We start from the raw sequence: 24,863 nt of genomic DNA on the forward strand, positions 1-24,863 counted from the left end.
ATCGTCAAATTTATTCGTTATGCCATTTTCCTAACGTTGCAGCCAGTAATTGCCAGCAGTTGAGCCCGGTGCGCCACCCCCTAAATTTCCAAAGCGAAAAACATAGCTACAAACGCCAGTTTTTGGACTGTAGAATGTCAAAATTTTCAAGCTCGCTCGCTTCGCTTGCTCGCATTGAATCATTATGCCATTCTCGTAATGTTGCTGCCAGTATTGCCAGCAGTTGCGCCCGATGCGCCCCCATTAATTTCCAAAGCGAAAGATGTAGCTACAAACGCCAGTTTTGGGACTGTAGAATGTCAAAATTTTCAAGCTCGCTCGCTCGCATTGAATGGTTATGCCATTCTCCTAATGTTGCTGCCAGTAATTGCCAGCAGTTGCGCCCGATGCGCCCCCATTAATTTCTAAAGCGAAAGATATAGCTACAAACGCCAGTTTTGGGACTGTGAAGAATGTCAAAATTTTCAAGCTCGCTCGCTTCGCTCGCTCGCATTGAGTGGTTATGCCATTCTCGTAATGTTGCCGCCAGTAATTGCCAGCAGTTGCGCCCGATGCCCCCCCCCCTTAATTTCCAAAGCGAAAGATAGGCCTATAGCTACAAACGGCAGTTTGGGGACTGTAAAATGTCAAAATTTTCAAGCTCTCTCGCTCCGCTCGCTCGCATTTTATTGTTAAGCAATTCTCCTGATGTTGCTGACACTAATATAATTTGTCATTTCACACCGTCATTCCACAATCCATGTAAGGAAAACTTACAATGTTGCTCAATGACTGCGTTGTTGAATGTATCACATTCCGTAATGTATAGTCCCATTATTGCGCACGCACACACGCACAAGCATACACACCGTCAAAAAATTACTTTTCCACAAGGTGCCCACCCCAATGTTTCGACCCATCGTACGCCACTTTTAATATATATAATACACACACACACACACACACACACACACACATCTATATATATATATATATATATATATATATATGTGTGTGTGTGTGTGTGTGTGTGTGTATGTGTATATTGTGTAACATAATTATGTATGGTCCATCGTGAACCCCCTCCAATATTTGCCCCCCCCCCCCCCCCCCAATCCAAAACTGCTTCCGGCGCGCCTGCCCACAAGTGTAGTTGTATGGGGGACTAACTCATCGCGTATACTAAGACACAAAGGCCATGAAAACCACCGAGTCTGGAGTTGTCATTATTTTTCAATATATAACTATGAAAGTGAGAAAGGCATGTGCAGTCCAAGTCGGGGAAATCTGTTTTAGTTTCAGATAAGCAAATGATGTCATAGTCCTTGAGGGCAAAATCCAAAATACCAGCATTAAAGGACAAGTCCACCTTCATATAAATAAAGATTGAGAAAATGCAGCAATATTAGTAAAACACATCAGTGAAAGTTTGAGGAAAATTGGACAATCCGTTCAAAAGTTATGACATTTTTAAGTATCTGCGCAGTCACTGCTGGATGAGAAGACTACTACAGTGTATGATGTCACATGCGTATACAACGATATAAGGAAAATAAAAAGTGAATTTCACAAAACTTTTACTTTTTGAATAAAGTGCAAATTTCTTCGACTTGTTACTGACGTATGTTAAGGGTAATATTATTCCCCCTGCCTTCTGAAAGAGAGAAGTCGAGTGTTCTTTTGTTGTGCGAGAAAAATAGAAATATGTTTGAATTTTCTTTATTCTTTCTTTATATCGTTGTACACTGTGACATCACAAGCTATAGTAGTCTTTTCATCCAGCCGTGACTGAGCAGAAACTTCTAAAATTCATAACTTTTGAACGGATTGTCCGATCTTCCTCAAACTCTCACTGATGTGTTCTACTAATATTGCTGCATTCACTCAACCCACATGTCTATGAAGGTGAACTTGTCCTTTAAGTTTGCTTTGTAATCCATTAACGTTCAAACTACAGAGTGATAAGGTAGATGACACAGAGTTCGATTCCTGATGAGGGTCGAGACTCTCCTATGCCTCCAGGTCAACAAACAAACCTGAATTTTTCGGTTTGTCCTTTTCAGTTTGTCAACATAAATGAGCTTTTCCAAAATCCTTGAAAAGCTCATTCATGTTCGTTTGATCAAATTTTTCAAGTCATGTGAAATATTAACTAATGTACAATTTGGTTTTCGTGAAAAGCATACAACATCACATGCGATACTACATTAATTGATAAGGTTGCCTCGGCAATTGAGAAGAACTTACATACTGTAGGGATATTCTTAGACTATTCTAAAGCTTTTGATACCATTGATCATAATATTTTATTGTACAAACTATCCTATTATGGAATCAGAGAAAATGCTTTGGAATGGTTTAGAAGTTACCTAACTAATAGAAAACAATTTGTTTCTTTAAATGGTGCGGAGTCTACTTTGCGATCTATTTCTTGTGGTGTTCCACAGGGGTCGCTGCTTGGGGCCCTACTTTTTATTTTGTATATAAACTATTTTCCCAAATCGTCACAACTTCTTTCTTTCATATTATTTGCCGACGATTCTAGTATTTTCTTCTCTCACAAAAATCCACACCATACTACTGAATATTATAAATTCAGAACTGAAATCTGTAGTTACATGGATCCATGCAAACAAATCATCTTTAAATTTCTTGAAAACCAACTATATGCTATTTAGCAATTCATTATCATCTTTACCAGGCCATATACTTTTTAATAATGTGCAAATAGACAAAGTCACGAATACAAAATTTCTTGGCCTACATCAGATGACAAATTGAATTGGAGAATGCATATAATATTATATGCTATTTAAGTAAACTTCTTTCCAGAAATGTTGGCATTATCAATAATATAAAATCTATATTTCCAAAGAACATATTGCGTATACTATACTCAACCCTTGTACTACCCTATCTCAATTATGGCGTTCTTGCCTGGGGAAACTCAGCAGAATTATACTTGGATAAATTATTATTACTCAAAAAACGGGCAGTGAGAATTATTTCTGGTGCAACATCACGTTCTCACACTATTGAACTCTTCTATGAAAATAGATTTCTAAAAGTACAGGATATATATCTTATGAATCTAGGATCCATTATGTACAGCTCGAAGGATTCTGAATTTCCACAGGTTATTTCGTCAGTTTTTGTTATATGAATGAACAAGTGCACACACTCGGCAGTCTTCTTCTTACCACCTGCCATCCATTAGAACCAACTTTAAACACAATACACTTGCTTTCGCTGGACCAAAATATTGGAATTCTTTAGCCTATTCTCTTCACGAAACCATAAGCCTTAAAACATTCAAATACAAATTAAAACTAAGTCTTCTGAGTAAATATGTTACGATGTAACTATATAGATTTTTTATAATCCTATACCAGATATCTGGACACTTTTATCCTATAAGTTAATCTTATATCATTTTTTTTTTACATGGTATATTATTCATGTGGAATTCCTATTCATTTTAATTCAACTGTTTATTTTTCTCTTTCTTTTTTTCTTTTTCTTGCCCCCTCTCTCCCCCCTTTGGTTCTCATTTTATTTCCTCTATTTCTCTCGTTCTCTCGTTCTCTCCCTCTCTTTCTCATTCATGTTTACTACCTTTACGATGTAAATATGTATAAGTTATGTAAATATGTTTCAGGAGTCTGTATATTATATATATGTTATATTCTCAATTACTCTGTACATAATTATGAATATTATACTCGTCATGGTGACCTACAAATTTTACAAGCTATGCTTTTAGTTGGGTCACCCCATTTCCGTTAGTATAAGTACCCTATATTCTGTTAATTCATGCTTATATATTACTGTAATATTATGTGTCAATATGTAAACATCAATGCAATGCAATGTAAATGTAAATGTAAATGAAATGAATAACTTCAATTCAAAAAATCCAAGCCAGATAGGCCACCTATACCTCATCGCACAGAGACGACATCGGATCGCCATCGCGTCGGATCGTCTCGTAGTCGTGTGTGCATGTGAAGAGGAGCTAGCTGGCTGAGCTGACCTTGACAGAATCATGTCGGACGAACAGGCAAAAGCACAAATGGCCAAACCCGGCGGGGATACGATCTTCGGGAAAATTATACGAAAAGAAATTCCTGCTGACATTATCTATGAAGATGACAGTGTAAGTTGATTCCTTAATCCTCAAAGTATTAAAGAGTCATGGTGAATATGATGTGCGTTGCCGACAACTTATTGTTCAGTCCCATGCATAGATCTGTGAGTTGCTCTCTCTGTTCCAGTGTTTGATGTGTAGCGCACTTGCAGTTGCACTGTTGTTGCTTGACCGAAAGATCGGTCTGTCTGGTCGTCGTCGGGGATATGTTCCGCGGAGATTGCGTCTGGCTTCACGGATTCCCTGTCTCCGGAGGAGAGCGATAGCGTCAAAAAAAATTAAAGACTCCGCCGGACAGACGGATCTTTCTGTCTACTGTAATTTATACGCCGAATATTTAGTGAGGTTTAGATTTTATTTTCGCGAATTTCGCTAGTTGGGTGCTATTCGCGAAATTGAAGACACGCGAAAATATTGACTCTGATTTCGATGTGAATGTGACGTAAATTACGTGTGTATGACAGTACAGGACTCCACGATTGCGAATTTAACCACTCGCGCGTCGGGAATTCCCGATTCGCGAAAATTTAGACTCGCGAAATATATGGCGTATAAAATACAGTATGTTGTTGCCTACTACTTGGATGCACGCTACAGTTACAGGGCAATCGGGGAGGGGGCTGATCATGTCCCATTGCAAGACCCATCGTCAGATAAGAAGCCCACCGTGAAGAGACAGATACCATCATCGGTCTATAACGAGATAAATTATCCGAAAACCGACTTTCTTTACGGGACTGCAAGGTGGCGTTGTGAATTATACGTCCATCGACCATGCTCGAGACCAAATTTTCCGTTTTAACATGAGCCGTTATTTTGCGAGAGTCACTACTGCAGTTCTCATCTAAATCGACGTTCTAATGATTAAACAGAGTTATAATGCTCTCTAAGCATCATGCTGACAAGTAGAGTTATATCCAGATACTTTGAATCATGGTTTCAGTCCGTGAAATGCATCTAAAGTAGGAACTCCATATTATCTTGAAAACAAGTTATCTCCCATTCATGATGTAACCATTCTTAGAATCTGAACACACACAGTGGTTGCTGATCAATAAGTTTGAAACATTATGCACACTTCTGCAATATTCTATAGATGTTGCATATTTTGAAGTGTGGAAATTTTCCCTAAGTTTGCACGATAACTTTTTCGAGATTTCGAGTGTACTTTCTTTCACTGACTGATAGACAAATGAATTCATTGAAATTTGCCCAGCACAGTGGAGTAATCTTGCAAAAATGTCCACGTTTACTGTAAATATCATGCCATCTTTTTTTTTCTTAACAGACTCTCGCGTTCCGTGACATCAACCCTGTAGCTCCAAAGCATTTTCTTGTCATCCCAAAGGTACCAATCACTGGAATCTCAGCAGTTGAGAAGGAGCATGTTCAGGTGGGTGTGGGACCCTGTTTTCAAAGAAACTTGACTTTGATAAATCAGCCTGATTGGATGCTGCAGTGTAAATAATGTAATCTGCCTCCCTACAAGATGCTGCTAACATCACAGGAAAGATATAGATATAATGACAAATACCCCATCAGTTGCCTGAGATTCTTTTTTTTTTCTGTATATACAAGTACTTCAGTAGGAGCTCTGAAAAGGGGCTATCACTCTAAAGACAACATAATAGATTACATTGATATACATATATGATGTACATGCCACATCTGTCAGTGTCAACATTCAGTATGATTTTATTCAAAGTCATCTGCTTGCCTTAGCATTCCTCTTCTGAAAATGAACATTATTCCTCTAAAATTCATGGATCAATCTCTAGCAATGCACTTCCTCAATTCACTGTGAATGGTGGTAGGTTTAGATTTTCAGCAAAAAGAAGAAAATGAGAAAAATCCATGAGTTAGGGTAAAAGAAAAGCAATATTTATGCTCTAATACATTTCTCATCACTGGAAATATCTTACATTATTTGGAAATCCATTTTCATATACACCAAAATTTAAATATCTGAGTTGATGAAAAATCAGTAACATTTCCGTTATTTTTCATTTTTATTTCATTAAAACAACAACAAACAAAAGGATAATGTGAGGTAGAGTTTTATACAAAATTATGATGTATTGTTTGTACTGTTCATATAGACAGCTTGTTTGTACATTATTTGTATTGTGATTGTTACATAGTTTTCGTCCTTGTAATTCTTGAATACCAGATACTTGGTGAGATGATGTACACTGTAAAGAAGGTGGCAGAGCAAGAAGGTCTCTCTGAAGGCTACCGCCTGGTGGTGAATGATGGCAAGCATGGCTGCCAGTCCGTCTACCACATCCACATTCATGTCATTGGTGGCAAGCAACTGTCCTGGCCCCCTGGCACTGAGTAGGTTGGGGGGCTAAGAAATTGTCAGCTCTTACGGTGTCTTCAGCTATTTTTTGAATTCAACTATTTTTGAATTAGACAAAGCAAACGTTGTGACAGGGTGTGGAAAATCTTTCCCATTTTGAAAATATACAATGTATCATGTCACATCTGGCAATCTACCCAAGTATGCTGTCATGGTAATTAATTTGGAATGACATAAGCGGAAGTATCAGTGATTACTTTCTTGCGCATTGTTAATCTCTCGAATAAGGGAATCCGTGAGGTAAAATATACTTTATTCAAACCTGCATTGACGATGACATCATAATTCAGGTATACTTTCTTCTTTTTTTTTAGATCATAGGAAGGGATAACGACCGGAGCTCTATGTATGTGACTGGTACTAGGCATGTAGAGATACAAAGTGAAATTTCTGTTCACACTGTGTGGCCTGTCCATATTGTAATTTTAGGAAATGGGTACCAGTCTTGATATCAGATGATGATACAGTACCAAGGACGGTTAGATTGAGATGATACTTTGTAAAATGACAAAGTTTGCTGAATGCCTGTCATTGGAGTGGAGTGTTAGAATGCCAATTGATATGTAAAACTGACTTGTATCCCAGTAATGATTATTTTTAGGATGAATTAATCATGTACTAAATGTCATTCTTACTTACTTTACTCACTTGAGTCTAAACCAATAAGTGTCACACTCGTTTACAACGAAGAAAACAATTTCAAACAAGTTTTATGGGATTTTTCCCCATCCCCTCCTTTTGCGAATACTTATTCCCAAATTAAAAATAGAAGAAGAAAAGAATGCAATATGGTAAGGCTTGGGGTAAGACCCAGATCTGTAATGAAAGACATGTGCATCATGTCAAGTCATAAAATGATGTGAATGATGCACACAACATTTATTCAGTTGGTTATCCTATTTCCTTCTAATATTTGTTACATTTTATTTATTAAAAAAGATAACTTTTCCCCAGTATCACCATATTGATTTGAATGTACAGGTTACCTCTGGGTCTTTTCAATATTTTTTTGCCAGAATAGCTGGAGCTCCAAATCTGGTAAATCATACATGATTAGGCAGCAGAGGATGATTATGTCATATTCACAAGGCATCAAAATGTTGACTCTGTCATCATGTAGGGAGTTTATGCTATCTCGAGCTCGTAGTTTGGGAGGCGCCACGAATATGAGGAGCACCTTGATGTATGCATAGTGCAGGGCTGCCAAGTCTCCTGTATTCTGTGCAAGGCTCAGTGAAAAATCAACCATCTTTTCACATTCCGACAAAAAAAAAGTATGGATGCCTCGCTAATGTAAGAATTACGATTGCCTACACTGGCATTTTCCTCATACAATGTAGTTTTCTGGGGGCCTCCTGGATACTGATATGTAGATCATGCCAGTCCAACATGATTAACAGGTCTGGTAATTAGTACTTAAAATAAAGAAAAATAATTGTTTATCCTCCTGTTGTAAGACTCATGACTGATATGCAAGGCTCCTTATACAAATATTACATGCCTTTTCATTTCTAATCACACTTAAAAAAGGTTGTGCTTTTAATAGAATTTTGGCATTTCCCTCCCAGTGTTGCCAATTTTTTATACCAAGTGAAACTATGAAGTACTTGTCATAAATCCAAGTGTATTCTGTAGCAGCGCAATCCTTAAAGGATAGATAAGTTTGAAATTGTGTTCAGATATTTCTTGTCGTACTACCTTATATACACTTGGGTGGGCTTCAGCAGTATATTTGCATTTAAATGTTTCATACTTTTCATTGTGAAGTGTTGTGATGTGTGTCATCAGTCTGGAAAGAAAAAAGAAATACAATAAAGACATAGACACACTTTCAAGGCACTTATCTCTCCCATGTTTTGTGTTTCTGTTTCTATTTCTGTTTGTAGGGTGCCTGGTGCCAATTTGTAGCATATGTGAGGTGATGAGTGGATGAAGAGGACTGGCTGAGGCAAGCTCATTGAATTTAGAAGAAACAAATTTGTGTGTGAAATCTCTTGCAAATGGACAACTTTCCCTTTGATCTATATGTATACAGTGTACCTCCTATCCATCATGGGGCAAAAACAAGCATTGAGAAATGTGATCTTTCCCTGTTTTGTATGGCAGTGGTCTCTGCTGAAGAATTGAAATGCAATATTTATCATTTGTATCATTTGTTAGGATTTGTTAGGTGTGTGATTTGTGTATATCTTAGATTGCTTTTTTCTGGCAATAGTGTACTGATTGACTTTTGAAAGACTTGCAGATGTGTTCAGCATAGAAACAACGTCCAAGTTGACACATTACAGCCATTGACTGTCAGAAACACATAATACACAGGCATTTTCTACAAGCTACTTGAACAGTTGAGTACATGTGTACGTGTATTACATTAATTGTACTAAGTTGTAATACCTTCAGCCTTGTCTCATTGCAAACATTGGCACTTTCCAGCCAATATGTTCCTCAGATGTATCGGGCAATCCCCCTCACCCCCCCCCCCCCCCCCTCCGCTAAATACTGGTTAGTGATAAGGTTAGAGTAAAGATTAGGGTTAGACTTAATAGGGTTGGGTTGGGATTAGGTTCAGGTCTAGGATAAGGGTTAAGGTCAGGGGAAGGGTCTGGGGTAATTGTCCAGAGGGTAATTGCCTGAGACTCTCCTCAGCTCCATTACAGATAGGGGGGGGGGGGGGGGGGAGGGGTGAAGGAGGAGCAAGTGGAGAGGGAGAAAAAGATGGAGGTATACAGCCACATACCCTGAAAATGGAATTTAGACATTGTGAGGGAGTAGAGATGATATCGAGAGAGCTTCAGCATGTCTCATTGGGGCATGTACAGCTGAAAAAGTGTGTCCTCCATGAACATCCTGAGAAACAGGCTGAAACTTTTGGACTAGGATGTTAGGAGTGCAGTGGATGGATGCTGAAACCTTTAAATATCTGGAAGATGTCTGCATTATTTGTTACCTGCAGAGACTCCAACTCTCCCGCTTTCGACGGGAGATCTCCCGCCGAAAGCCCATTTTTTGCAGAATCTCCCGTTCTCCTGCTTGAGATTTGATTTTTCCCGCTTGAAATGATTTCTTACTTAATTTCATTGTATGTTGAAAAATAAGCCTTAAATAGCGCGAGATAGCATCTAGAACCCTAGACCGCAAAGGACTTTGCGCTCGTGGATGTGCGCAAGTTGGAGTCTCCCATTTGCTAGGGGTTTCAGGCAGGAGAATCTCCAGATCAGAAGCTGCTTGGGGTTGGAGTCTCTGTACCTGCCTTGTGGAAGGACCCCCAAGAATTGCGCTTTTGAAGTATCACAAATTGATGATGGTTACATCATATAAAGCTTTCAGACTGTTGAATTATGTCACAAACCAAAATTCTATTTTTCAAGCTAGGGTCCTTCTGCTGGACAGGCAACATTGATATATCGTCTTTATGTGTTTGTGGCAGACAGGCGGAAGAATTGAACCTACAAAGACACGATGTACAGAGCTTCGTACAATTGTATATAATGTAATTCTGTATAAAGTGAAATCTTGAGTGAAGAGAATAATGATATTGTGTGGAACATGTCAGCCCCATCTATTTGTAGTCAATTCGAGGGTACAAGTGAACTCAGTTTGCTGATTTGTGCGATGATGTGAGTTATGACTGTCTATAGTCATAATGGACTGCAGTTATGGTGTATAAAGCACTTGGTCTCTTGTGAGCAGCTAAAGGAGTCAAGAACTCGAGTCAACGTGGCAAAAATCAGTTTGTGCCCAGTGACCACGTTTTTTCTTGTGTGTGTGTGTGTTTGTGTGTGTGTGTGTGTGTTTGTGTGCATGTTTGCATGTGTGTGTTTTGAGGGGGCTGTTTCATTACTAGACGTACAATAACCTTGTATCAGTTGTAAAGGATTTGATTTGCGCAGTTTACTGTCCATCCCGCTAGGGAGGCAAGATATGACGGAACTATTTTCCCTCACCTGCCTGATCCACACACACACACGCACGCACACACACACACACACACACACATATTCTACAGAATGTTTTTTTGGGGGGGGCAATAATCTAGTACAATTTAAAATTGCCAATTTGACGAGGAGTTGATGGAATAGGGAACGGGTTCTATGGTTAGGTTTAACATTCCTCCATTGAAAATTACCCAGGAATTGAAGGAAGGGTCAACACAAGATCACAGACACACAATATACTCACTTCTGCTCAACAGAGTGAATATCCACACCGTCAGTGTTTTCCCAGTTGCCCCTTTGTGGCATGGTTTAAGCAGGGCTGCCAACTCTTACGCAATCAGCAGGAGACTCACACAATTCACCAAATTCTAATTGTCTCACTCTGATGAAAGAATTCTCACACTGAACCCCCAAAAATGGAAAATAATGCAACAGACAGACATGTTCCCCAAATCCCTGATAATCCATAAGTTCAATATGCCCAAACCTTAACTTTTAAAGATTTATCCACAGGCACACTCTCTCTATGCATGTGTTAAAATCTTTATTGTATGTACCAGAGTGCACCATTTAAAATGTAAAATTGTGTCAAGCTCCCTGCAGTGGAAGGGGGAGGGATAGATACTTTCCTTTCACACCATCCCCAACCCCCCTCCCTACCACCATCGCTTCGATCCCTTGGGTTTGGTCGCTCCCTCCCTCACAGTGTCTCACTACAAACTTTCACTCGAAGTTGACAGCCCTATGTATAAGACTTCACACATTACTCACAAATGCACAATGCAGCGGAAGGGGTGATGATCACTTTTATTGGGTAAGACATGCCGTTTCCCTCCTTTATTCTTTTTTTTTTCCTCTCCATATCTACTGTACAAAGACAATAATCAATTTTTGATATCATACAATATACGATTTCATAAACAAAGAAATGCACAGAGTAATTGAAAAAGATACAAACAAAAGTGAAGTAAGTTAATAATCAGCACAAGCTCTCACAGTATTGCTTGCCTCCACATCTTCCTAAGGTTATCATGAAGCTGCAGATATACAGGAAGGTAACACCATGATGATGGTCTCATTTCTACGTGCACTGTTTCCCCATTACAAAAAACAAAAGAATGGAGGAGACAAATTGTCAGAGACTCCTTCTCCAGACCATGATAACCCGTTAAAGACTAGTCCCAAGTTTACTCGGGCAGGTGTCTATGGGAGATTCCTATTACAGCAAAACCAACTCATCCTAAATGGGTTAATATGCTACGGACATCGTACATAAATGTGTTGTTGATGGGGGACTGATTTGAGTCAAAATCAAGAGTCCTGGCCATGGAATTATTAATCAAAATTGTGTCACTATGCTGTCTCTGCATTGTCGTGGAAATCAAAAGATATTACAGTGTACAATTATTGTCATACAGCATAATTCATGGGAGAATGAAGGATCCAGATTACTACAGCACTGTATAAGACACAAAAAAGTAACATATTGCCTGTTTCAGATGTGAGGACTAGAAAAGTGTAATTTGCATGTGTAAAATATGCCATCGTCAATTCTCTTTCTATTACATTTTCATCTGAATGGATTAGAACAGTAGATGCAATATACCATATTATTGTTTTCCTTTTCACTGGAATAAACAGCAGTATGCTTCACTTTGCAGCAAAGGCATGGAAACAGCATTGCATTTGCATTTGGGGGAAGTTTAAAAAAAAACAAACAAACAATTCTCCGTGTTAACCAACTTCTTTCAACTGCAAAATAGTAAATAGCTACATTTAATCTCTGAGTTTCTCCAAAAAGATATTTCTCTTCAATAACAAGTTTGGTCCACTGGGTATTTTCAAATCATCTTAAACTCTGTTTAACAAAATTAACATAACTGCATGGTTTTATTATTTTTTTTCATGGTTTTATCAAGAGAAGAGAAGTCAAACTTCAGTGTTTTTCAAAAAGTTCATAAGAGGAGGATCTGCCTCACGAAATCTCTGAATTGATGAGCTAGAAATTATAACACTTAGGTGTTAAGTGTTCTGTTTGCAAGCAGATGCAAGTGGTTAACATTACTCAACTGGCATCATTTCCTAAATTTCTCCAAATATTACCACATAGCCCCAGCAAACCCACTGCATCCCAAAAGCAAGCACTTTGACTTCATAAAAAAAAAGAAAAAGAGAAGAGGAGATATGATTACCCCTGCTGCATAAAAGGTCGTAAGTGCCGCAATCCAGACCAGAGATATATGACAGAACTGTCAATTGAACAGATATGAGCAATTGCATGCCTGCATCTGATGTTGAAATTGTGTGATCGTATCTAAAAATCAATGCTTCAAAAAGCCGATCTACTGCTGACACACTTATCTGTTATTACGGTGCAACGGCAGTTCAGGATCAACTTGTGTTGTGCTCTCAACACGAACAACTGCATATATCTCCCGAAGATGTGACTGTGTCATTACACTTTGGTTCCGTAAATGCTCGTCGAGTGGCACGAGAGCAGAACGGGACTGACAAAACCTCGGAGCAGCTTTCCAACCAGGAAACAGTATGGGCTATGTACACACTACACATAATATGTCAGATGTACAACACTAAAGATGAGTACATCTGTCACAAGTTTGCATATTGGCTTTATACACTCATATCTGGCAAACGCGTTGCCGAGACTTCTGGTTATTATTACATCTGCATAATATAGAGTCACTGCTTTTCTACCCCATGTTCCGACGGGTTGCTCTCATGGAAAATTCAAAACAAAACAAAAACAAAAGGAAAAATAAATGAAAACATTTATTACCTGTCATTAGTTCTCTTACCGATGCATCTTGGAAGCACATTTTAAAATATTTCAAGTCACCTAAGGGTGAAAATTCTAGAAACATGCAAATGGTCGAACATAAATGTACTACATAAGCAGAGCTCCATTACAGCAGTCCAGACAGCAAACCATAGGGCAGCAGCTCTTGGAAGTCATATGCACAGAAAAGATGAACAGCACTGTTACCTGCCATTTGACAGATTTCGTTTAACCCTGATTACTAGCAAATTCCATGTCCTCTGTACAGCAGAAGGAAATTCCTTTTGCTTGTTTGTTTTTGTACAATGTTTTACACTGCATTGCGATAGTCCTGATTAAAAAACACAGTCCTCTTTAGCTACCTTCACAATTACAGCTCTTGCGCCCTATGGGGATAGAGGGCATAATTATATACACCAGCACTTCATTGAAAGCATGAGAGTGCTGTTCATACACCTTCATCAACATAGTGTTATTAATTAACTACAGGACACACTGTATCCAAGTACATCCAATCACAGGCTGGGATCTGTTGCCATGGCGACAATTTCCCAAGAACAGGTGATTTTGTGTTTGATGTTTGAAGAGATTATTTTTACTTAGTATTTGTATCTCTTCAAACTGCACAGATGACCAATGTTTGAGATGATAAGGATATGTTAGACTGAAGACAGGTTTTGAGAATGATATACAGTACATAGAAATTGAACACCCATGTACAATACTGGCAATGCCACATTTTGCAAGTACAGGACAGATTTCATTGGCTGTGATCAGACCTGACCAGACTTCAACTACCACTGAAAACCTCCCTTGACAACCATGTTTACTATAAGCTACTAGCATGGATGTGAGTATGCAGGACTACAACTTTACAGACACTACATCATTTCAAAACTCAAGTTGCATGTAGTCAGGAGTTGCCAAACTTCATTAACTTTTTCTCATGAAAATGATACATGAATTTTTGGCTTCAAATATCTACTTCCTTTCAACTGTGAAATACAAGGAAGTCTCAAAACCTGAATCTAAGATTTGAACACAAGTTGAAAAGGAGACCCAAAAGTGTATTCTTTAAAGATGATGGGACTCGAAGGCATCAATTCATTGACAAATAAGGAAAGACTTCATACTAAATATGCAAAACTGCTATCACCTCACAGCTGTACACCACGTACAAACATTTTGAGTTACGCAATACAACTAATGGAACTAGGCCTCTCCGACTGTTGAGCAAATTACTTTGTATTCTTCTCGATAAGAAAAGTTCACTACATAATTCCCCAGGAACAGCTAGATAACAAAATGATTGTAAAGACTTCCATTTCAACAGTACAAATCAAAAAAGATTCCGGCATTCAACATGTCTCTTGAAGAACAATAACCATGAAACTGTTCTTTTATGCCCATTGTCAATGATAGGACAATCTGCAAAACTATTGACGTGAAGGGCGAAAGATAACTTATTCAATATACAAAAGCTGCACAAAGAATTGGAAGAGAGTCTTTTCTTTTTTGCTGTATTATATCATAATCATCATCATCGTAGAATATATACTGCAACCATCTTCTCACATTAACAGCAGCTTAGATACATCAACATGTACAGAACACTTATTAACACGACAACTTTTAAGGCCCTGGTAATGGACTTAGTAATATCCCAGTGCTCCGTGCCATGACCAGGTCCAAGCTTATTACACATAGTATGTACTAAAAGAGATACACCTCAGGAGAACCCTCATGACTACTTGCCACACCATATCATCAATACACACACACACACACACACACATACAGCCACATATATGTTCTCGTGTATCAACATGACTGCAACGTGAAAATGATAAAAATATAGCTGCTACAGGAACAGAACAGATGGCCGAGCAATATTCTCCTTGAATTTTGCCGCCCCAATTCATCTTTTGCAAATATCCACTTTTCTAGCATTACAGCTCACGGAGCTTCCTAGACACCTCACACAACCATTGTCCTTTTCGTAGCTACTGACACAAACTTATCAACTGATGAGCCAACAACTCAGCATACAGTCTACACTCACTTACTTACACTACTATCAACCACACGCATATTGTGTACATTTCCGTATTGATGCGCACAGACTGCCCTCTGCTACTTGGCATCTCCTTCAAAAAAAAAAACACTTCTCTCGTAGCTTACCTGCTATTTTCAACTATCACCCTCTTAGATATTCGCTGATTATGACAAGCCACATTGTTCACCATGCAAAAGAATCATACACCAACCGTCCCACATCAAATTACCTATCTTTACTCATCTCAGTTACCTATACAATATATAAATTCTGAATATAGTTTCTTAATCAACCTAGGCAAATTTAAAGTGGAAATACTTTTCAAGTGCATTACTGGCAAGTGTATGGTTTTTATCAAATCATGGTGCATGTGATTTACCATCTGACTACACTCATCTGAAAAAATAGCAAGCACCACTGACAATGAAAAAAAGTGCTTACTACTTGTACTCCCTCTCTGCAGAAAACATATGACAGAAAGCCCAATCACACGTGCATACTTTGTATAAAGTGAAATTGAACTATTTGAACATTAAGATGAAAAATCTTACCACAGCAAATTAATACAATTCTTTTCATGCATTCATTTCTCTTTACTGTGAGGCCTTGTTGGAAATTAAAATTCACACATCAGTCCTTTAGACAGTAATTGTTACAATTACTGTTACAGAATGTCAGGGGGAAGAAGAATTTGCAGTTTTTTTTTGGTGGATTTGATTACACGTGAGTAAACTTAAAAACAAATAAACAAAGTGTTTCCGGCAGCAGTCTCTGTCATTTCAGTGACAGTTTATATTTACAGATCAGGCATTTCACTTACGTATTGTGATCACGGGCAGTGATTAAATGAATGAACGAACCTTGACAGATTTTATTGCATGTCTTAGCTTTCGCACAAAAGTTTAATACTCAAACAGGCCGAATCAAAGAGGCTTATGGAACTGGAAACTCGGCAAGTGCAAAGTGAAATCAGTGATTAGGTGGGCAACCCTCTGCACAGGTTTGATTAACGAAGCCATGACAGCCAAGGATGATTCTCCCGGCTTCTCCAGAAAAGATTAAAACCCAAATATCTCCTCTCTGGCCTCTGACATTATAGTCGGATTGAACGAGGGGCACACCCAAGATGGCAAATGAATTGGAAAGCACTTCAAGCAATGAAGGGGACAAGTGTCTGGGATGACTTTTGGAAAGATTTGTACAGTGCACTCTTGTTATAACAAACACGGTTATAATGACATCATGGTTACAATGAAGTAAAAATTCAGGCTGCAACATTATCTGCTCTATGTATTTTATTCTTTATTTGTTTGGTTATAACCAAATTTCGATATAACAGAGGAAAACTTTGTTATAACAGGATTCCACTGTACAAAGCCCTAAGAAAGGAAAGCCATCTCTCCCTCAATAGTCTTCCATTGCACAGTCTATTGGAAGGGTCAGGTTAAGCATCGTTTACAAATTCTTTCCCTCACTCACAACAATTTGTTCTTTGACGCTGGTTCTGAAGGTAGCACACCAAATCTTCCTTCTGCTTATTCTATCTTTTGCATGGCCTCGTGGTATCACACAAATTTCATCTGTCGTTGATTTTTGGTAGACGAAATATGAGGCTGAGACTAGCATCAACTGAAATTGGCACAATGTGTGGCGGCAAAAGTGCTGTGGAAGTTTTCATAAATTTACATTTCTCTGTGAATGTCGAGGCCAAATCTTCCAGTTATCTCGCTTATGAGTGTGTACGTCCGTCACTTTCATGCCATTTTAGTAAGAAGTTGCATGCTACATTATGTGAGCACCACACAAATAGCCTGTTTCAGCAGCATAAAGCAGGGACCCACCTCCCTGGCAGAAAGCCTATTGTTCCCAATATCCCTTCCTCCCCCACCCTCTTTTTTAGAGAAATACCTATACTCTTCAAAGAATTTATCTAGCGTACCAGAAAACAAACCCACATTACGAATGATGCATTTTGTCCCGTTAATTTTGTTTCATACCTTCTTTCCACTGACTAATCTCCTCATCTGCATGTGTTTGCACAAGCACAAGTCCATACATGCACACACCTGTGCTACACATCCACCCCAAACACAAATGCATATACACATACACACACATACATACACACATACATACATACATATACCAGGGCTCACACTAACATTTTTATTTGGTGGCCTATTTGGGCCACTAAAATCTTTGAATTTGTACTTTTGGTGGCCTGAAAAGTAAAAGTAGTGGCCCAAAATGAAATGAAATATAGAGATTCATTCTAAATTCTAGCAGCCTGAATGGGTCACCAAAAGATAGCAATTGTAGTAATTTGGTGGCCTGACATCGGTTCTAGTGGCCTCGGGCCACTGGGCCACAACTAACGTGGAGCCCTGCATAATATATACATACACACACATATAAACATACATACACACATAACACATACGTACAACACCACACACACAAACATGTGAGCAGAATGCGAGAACTTGTTGAAGACAAGTCGGCTTGCGTAGGTGATGCAATTACTGTCAATTCAGAGGGCACTGTGATCAAGTCAATGCGACCTTGAGTTAAGGTGAGTTCACACCAAGCTTAAAATTACTGATCACATGAGCACTCATCAACTTTTATCTGGCTCTCACATTAGTTCACCAATATCCTCCTTCATGGATACACTTAATTTGGTTATCCGCCTTCAATAAACTTCGGTAATATTTCAACTATTTCGTTCGTAAGCATTTGGAAATTCCTTACACAGCCCATAACCCCACGATGGTTTTCTCTAAAACCATCAAACACAAATGACATTATTCTACTATAGTTTGGGACAACACAAATATGTTCACACATTTACTGTAAGTCATTGATAACCTCCTTCCAGAATGCCCATCACTTTGTGGAACAGCCTGCCTGGGATTATTTTGCATTTCTTATTATTTTAACTATTATATGTTTGCTTGTTTTCTTTCTTGAAGTTGACATATTTTTCCACAAGTATAATCCACAATCACTTCCCCAAGCCACTTTCTCATATTCCCTGGTATTAAATACACATCACCTGCGCTGATAATGGTTACGATTTTTGGAAAGTCTGCTTTTTCAATCAAATATTTAATCTTGAAAGAAAGATACTGATTGCATATTCTCCATATATATCCATAACACCATGGCAAAGTGTCATATCACATTGTAATTGGTCCTGACTTGAAAAAAAAAATGACAGAAAAAAAAAAGAAAAATATTAATATTCAGATGCTTAATTCCTCATTGTCCGTAAATTATTCCAATTATTCCAAAAACAGCAAGACTCTGTGAGAAACTACACAGAGTGCAACTTCAAATATCACATAATGTAGAACTATTGACCAGTGGGGGGAAAAAGAGAATGTTAAAACAAGAAAGAATTTCCCTTCTCCATACTGCAAACACTGCCTCACATGTCTTTTTCATCTGCAGAGCTACAATTCATCATCAATACATGTACAACATTCTTGCATGCATTATTACTTACAGTATATCATAATATAAATTTTACAACATAAAAAGTAGAAAAAGGGAGCAAATTTTGAGACATATATTTTCACTGACCTCAAACATATTTCTCAAAGAATGTCCATTAAAACTTCATACATTTACTTTTTTTTAGGAGTCGTGGCACGTCAACAGTCCTTAAGGGTACAGTTCAGATTTTTTCTTTAAAACTTTTTGAACAGTATACTGATGTAAAAAGAAAAAAGAAAAAATATATTTCCACTCCAAACACAAAGTCTAAACAAGCATCCACACACTGCTGATACTTCCCAGTCCACACAGACATGAGGAGATGTACAAAATGTCAGCTAGTATGTGTGGATAGGCAGACATATTCACGATATACCTGGCATATCTTCATGGTTCACTACCACTTGTGATGTGTGCTTTTGGATGTATTAGATCAGACAGAGGATTGAGACATTCTTTTCATCATTATCACTGGGATGAGAAAATTTGAACTGTACCCTTAAAGGGATGCATCACACTCTGAGAAGACAGCAAAGTGAGCAATGTCCAATGGACTCCACTACTTGTGTTTATAGAGCCACTCGGCATAAGATGTGTACAGGCTGGTTGCTAGGCGGCATTCTCCCTTTTGCTTCCAGATAAGCAGTGAGAAATTGCTTGGTTACATTCTTCTTTTCAAATGGAGACTTGAGCACATGGAGATATCCCAAAGCAAGAAGACAAAACTTGTCTGACAAATCATTTCAGGGAAGGGGACATGCTTTTTGTGTGTATGTGTGTGTGTTTTCTCTCACTTGTACTTCTATCCCTTAATCTTTTCTTTTCTGCTAAAAAATAACGCAATACATTGTCATGTTTTGATTTATATCTCTAGGCTAATGCACAGTTCAGACAAACACTAAATAATGTTTTGTTTGGTTGTTTTTTTGTAAACAATTTCTACAATAACAGGTGATTCAAATTGGCAACACGGTAGAGGATAGACCAATGAGTCTTTGGTATGAAGAGAATCGTGTTTCCTTCTTCGCTTGCATCACTTCCTGTGCACACACCTTTGATCACTCCGTCATCAGAAAGCAGCCCATACAGAAAGACCTCCCACATATCCCACAAAAAAAAAACTATGCTTTTGAAAGAAATCTGGGTTTTCCATAGCAGAGTTTGCCATTGATGTTTTGTAATGCAGGATGAAGCTAAAAAATAAAGGCAAACCATCACAGGACACTTCACCCCTTTATGTTAGTCTTGGCAAAAGTTAGAAAAGGTTGCTTTGCTAAGGGGTGCTCATCTTTACGGGAATGGAAAAAAAAATAATATATATATATATTTATATGTATATGTATATATTTATAATCCAGAGCAGGCGAGAGGGACTTATGCCTTTAAAGACATTGGTCTAGCCACCAAGTGCACTTGGTCCATCAAATGATATCCGAGTGTCCTTGTGCCATTGGTCTTGCCACACCCTGCCCGCGGCAATTTTATCTCAGAGATGATTTGGGGGAATCCCCGGGAAGGGGCGGGGCCAGTCTCCAACTGTGACAGGCATGGACATCACAATAAAGTGCAGAATTTCCACCCGCTCTTCTTCTGCGACTCTTTTTCCGTGACCTTCACGCCGGTCGTCTTTTGCTGACCTGTGGCATCCATCTTCCTGTCCATCTTCGACTTGATGTCTCTGGCAAGTGTCACGAAAGCCTGCCAACAAGACAAGGTGAATCAACTTAATGCTGCGTGCTACACCGGTTCTGTTGTCCATCAACTGGTATGTGTATGAAATTTGTGCACATTTCACTCATTGGCACGGAAAGGGCTAAGACAAATATGGAAAGAATGCACCAAATCCTATTGGTCCTTCTGATACTCTTTACTTTCGAAATGACATAGTATGTAAAATCTCTATACACTTCAACTTGATGTCTCTGTCAAGCATGAAGAAAATTTGTCAACAAAGAATGCTAAAAAATGAAGTGAAAAACTTTGCATCATTTCCTCTCCGTTGCTAATGTTCTTTTCTTATTAAAGAAACAGATGGCCCGTTCAGTAAGATTGTTCCATCATGACTACATGTATATTCAAATAATCACACCTTTTACATATATCAGGCAGGTTCTCTCATAAAATACATTTTCCTACGAAAAACCTTTCTGCTGTCATCAAGCACGGTAAAGCATCATATCTCATACAGTCACTAGACCCAACATTTTTCATTTCATTACGTCATACTTATGCTAACGCTTAAAAAAAAATATGAAAAGCAGCAGCATAAAAACAAGGATTATGATATGCAGTAGCATAACAATTTGTTTTAATGTTTCAATGACTGAATAAAACTGGAATACAGTAGAGGCAAGCACTCATTCCTACTTACCTCTTCTACGTTAATGCTGGCCTTTGCACTGGTCTCCATGAACTTGATGCCATACTCTATTGCCAGCTGCACAGAGAGAGGGAAAAAATGGACATCTTAAAAAATCAGCATAGTCAGCAAAATGACGTATTATATTCTTACCTATAGCACTAAGGTGGTACTGAAGATGGACAAAATCTGCAATAATAAACACATTCCGATCTTTATATGACTTTCCCTACTTAGTATGGCCAGACACCTCCTTCTGTTTTTGGCATTTTGTGAGCATATGTATACTGCAAAATCACTGGACTTCAAATTTGAGCCAAAAAGAAGGGGGAACATCTCAAGAAGAAAGGAAGACTATAGTTGTATAATGTACAGGACCAAGTTTGTTCTGCTGGTTGAAATCCCCTTAAGTATGTACATGTATGTGCATGTGGGAACAGTCTATTTTTTCTCCCAAGTGGTAGCAGAAAACACATCCAGCCCCATTTGTGGCCAGGAATGCATTAATCAAGTGATGAACACATTATGAAACATATCAACTGACAAAAACAGAGCACTAAAACACAATTCTTACGATAATTGTAAAAAAAAAAAAATCTACTTTGGATGTGAGCGAACTTGATTACCTGTTCTCCCTTCTCCTTTGATACTGCTCTCCTGTCATCCATGTCACATTTGTTCCCAAGGATCATCTTCTCAACATCCGCTGACGCATGCTGTGAAAGTAATCATAAACAAAATATGGACGTAAAAGTCAACGGAGTGACAGATCGGAAGTGATGAGGTGTACAGGTCAGACTTCACACTGGATCGACAATTAAAAGAGTACAGCGTGTACTGTAGGAGCTTATAATTTGTACGCCCTGCCAAATTGCCTGCCTTGGCACATACACTGTAGGGGACAGTTTCGCTGTTTTCTTACTGCTTCAGTCCACCTTGCATTGATTCTGTACCAGCCTAGGTAAGAGTTAACTCTTTGACTCTATCAGTACCACCGGCAACTCTACTGCACCTAAAGTACTGTACATGTACTGTAAAACATGACATTTTCACGAATTGGAGCCGACGGCCTTTTTCGTGGCATGACATTTTCGCAAGTTGCCTTTTAACATTCAGTGCATATAGTGCAGACAAGAACTTTTGCATGCATTTTAATTTCATGAATCTTGGCTCTTGTGAAATTTGCGAAATTAAATTGCATGTGAACATTCCTCATTTTACAGCTATACAATGCATTTCAAATTCTTAAATGAGCTGTTTGTATTTGATATGAAACTAAACTAAGTGGTGATTAGTTACAATAATTTCTACTAGTCAGTTTATGTGATTCAATAGCATTTCAATGCCTCAGAAAGCTGCAGGTAACAGTCAGTCTTGGCATTGTTAATTATTGTGCTTTTCATTTCCAAGCATGTTGACTGAAACCAAACACAGATATGGACACATGGGACTACACATCATAAAACTGTGTCTAGTGAGCACAACATGGATACCTGAAGTGTTTTTTTTTTCTTAACCTTTGACTCGATTATTCCTTTATCCATCAGACTTTTGACACTTAATTCCTCACAACCACTCAAAGACATCAAAACACGCTGGCTATAAAATGGTACAATACCTGGTAGTAATACAATGTACACTGTACATCCTAGCTGTGTCCTACAGTTGTGTACATGTATTTTGAAATGTCCCTGTTAACACTTGCAACTACCCAGCATTCCTTTAAAATCCTATTCATAGATACAGTAATCATGTTTTGTATATGACACAAGTCAGCTGAGAGACAGAAGGATGTTCCAACTGTGGTGGTAAAATTACAGCCATATTTGTTCTCCCCTAACGACCCTTCATTGCAAAAAGATTAAAAAAATAACAGCAATCACAGAAACCTAAAAATAACTGTGATTCATCCCTGCTTCTGTGGTGCACACGTTTGATGCATCAGGCAAAAAATTTCAAATTTCCAGAGATTCCACATCATTCATCGCTTGTTCACAAATATTCTACCAGGGCGCAAGCCCCAGTTAGTAGGCCTTGAATTATGTTTTCAACTTTCCAGGCTGTTGCTGTGAGTAGAATATTTGAGCGACCCACAGACCCGCACAGTCTGTAAGAGGTATTGTGGGAAGAGGATGGGGGTAGTAATGTAGGGGTATATGCTACCGTGGTGACAGCTTTGATGATTATTACACTTCTATGCTCACTATTCCAGGGCAAAAGAGGTATGAAGTACTGAGGAAAACACAGATGCAAAACTGGTAATATCTTGGTTGATGACTCTGTGCACCAATCATATCTGACAGGGTCACATGACCATGGTCATATGAGATAAAAATTTATGATTAGACCCTGCAGAAGTACAACGTATATACTCCCTATACAATACCGAATATACAATGTTTTGTTTTTTTCTAGGTCACTACCAGCATCTGAAAAATGATAAAAATGGCACACTGGCTAAATGCTTTCCATACATATTTTAAAGCTTCAAGTTTATGATTCTTGAAAATCATAATATAAAATGTAATTGGTCTGCTAATATAAATATCAATTTAATTTTCTAGGAGTACACTTTGAATTACATTGCTTTCTGATCAAAATTCAAATATTATGAGATCGTCTCTGATGTGCCATCTCGGATCACGCATTAATGGTATGTCACTACATGGAGCAATGAAAACTGTAAAATTACTATGAAAACAGAGCTCCAAATATTGGCGATACATCATGTCATTTGGTAGAGGACTCTACTTTCTTATGCTTCCAATCTCTGATGAGGATTTATGATCACAAATTTATCCCTTTTCTTTCTTTTAGTACACTTTGCATTGAGCTACTGGTATACCCCGTATATTTGACAGAAACAATAATCAAATCTTAACTACAATTTCAAGAACCTGTTTATTGTTAATATTTCAACTGATCTCTAATTTGGCAAGACATTTCAGAAGATTCCGACTTCATGCATCCGTAGTGACTTCAAGTATATCTTACTTAATAGTTACAATGTATCCAGTAAAATCCAGAGTTGCCAATTTGATGACCAGAGAGCAGTGTCTGCTAATGAAATCCCGCAGATCTTGATGGGCCAAGACACAACTGCCCCAGTCAAGAGTTATAAGCCATAAAAATACATGTACAATGCACAATGTATATTAGCCGTGTAGGCCTATATGAGTAATAGTGGCATATACACTGTACATGTACATGTAAGTAGCACTTTTCCCCGAGTGTTGAGCATGGACCATCTTGCAGGATCTATCATAGTGGGCTAACAATGATTTGATCAACTGATTTATTTCGTAGCCAAGCAGGTATGAAAATACATTGTTGTACATTTTCTCAAAATAATATACTAGGTATCAGATACACCTAATCAGAGTTAATGGCTGTGTACCAGGCATACAAATACGTCAGGCAATACACATGAAAAAATATATATCAAGATATACAGTCAGTGACAAGCTGAATAAACAGTTTTTTTTTTCAAGAGTATATTATTCACATGGTAGTGGATGATTTGCTTTGGCTGGAGCCAATCAGCACTAATGAGAGATCTGCTAGACAACCAAGGTCAGGAGAGGAGTGTGATATAACAGTGTGGCAAACTTATCAATGCCATCTGTGTGGAACACAATGAAGAAATGTCCTACACCATTGAAGTATAATGGACCTTTCTGACCATATCACAAGACAACATACCGTTAGACACCAGGGGGTGCTTCATAAA

General features: G+C 38.3%; 2 protein-coding genes across 2 annotated transcripts in view; one reads left to right on the plus strand and one right to left on the minus strand.

The window, feature by feature from the left end:
• Nucleotides 1-3,993: 3,993 nt before the first annotated feature.
• On the plus strand, nucleotides 3,994-8,494 carry LOC139711750 (uncharacterized). Its single transcript, XM_071623605.1, has 4 exons — nucleotides 3,994-4,135; nucleotides 5,415-5,519; nucleotides 6,297-6,463; nucleotides 8,375-8,494. Exons 1-4 carry the CDS (start codon nucleotides 4,025-4,027, stop codon nucleotides 8,394-8,396), a joined length of 405 nt encoding a protein of 134 aa, XP_071479706.1. The 5' UTR covers nucleotides 3,994-4,024; the 3' UTR covers nucleotides 8,397-8,494.
• Nucleotides 8,495-18,893: 10,399 nt separating this feature from the next.
• Nucleotides 18,894-24,863, minus strand: part of LOC139711748 (ras-related protein Rab-8A-like) — a 29,822-nt gene continuing 23,852 nt past the window's right edge. The window contains exons 5-7 of the mRNA XM_071623603.1: nucleotides 21,760-21,849; nucleotides 21,146-21,211; nucleotides 18,894-20,472 (exon numbers count right to left, since the gene is read on the minus strand). Of these exons, the coding sequence (XP_071479704.1) occupies nucleotides 20,329-20,472; nucleotides 21,146-21,211; nucleotides 21,760-21,849 (300 nt within the window). The 3' untranslated portion in view covers nucleotides 18,894-20,328. The remainder of the gene's footprint in view (nucleotides 20,473-21,145; nucleotides 21,212-21,759; nucleotides 21,850-24,863) is intronic.

Source organism: Diadema antillarum, unplaced genomic scaffold (assembly GCF_040938485.1).
Source record: "Diadema antillarum isolate AM-2024a unplaced genomic scaffold, OU_Dant_1.0 seq00001698_RagTag, whole genome shotgun sequence".
Classification (NCBI taxonomy): Eukaryota; Metazoa; Echinodermata; class Echinoidea; order Diadematoida; family Diadematidae; genus Diadema; species Diadema antillarum.

Excerpts from the sequence above, each read along its gene's own strand:
- LOC139711750 (XM_071623605.1), top strand. The coding sequence starts at position 4,025 with ATGTCGGACGAACAGGCAAAAGCACAAATGGCCAAACCCGGCGGGGAT. Across the intron at positions 4,136-5,414 it reads TTATCTATGAAGATGACAGT|ACTCTCGCGTTCCGTGACAT; the intron begins GTAAGTTGATTC and ends TTTTCTTAACAG. Across the intron at positions 5,520-6,296 it reads TTGAGAAGGAGCATGTTCAG|ATACTTGGTGAGATGATGTA; the intron begins GTGGGTGTGGGA and ends CTTGAATACCAG.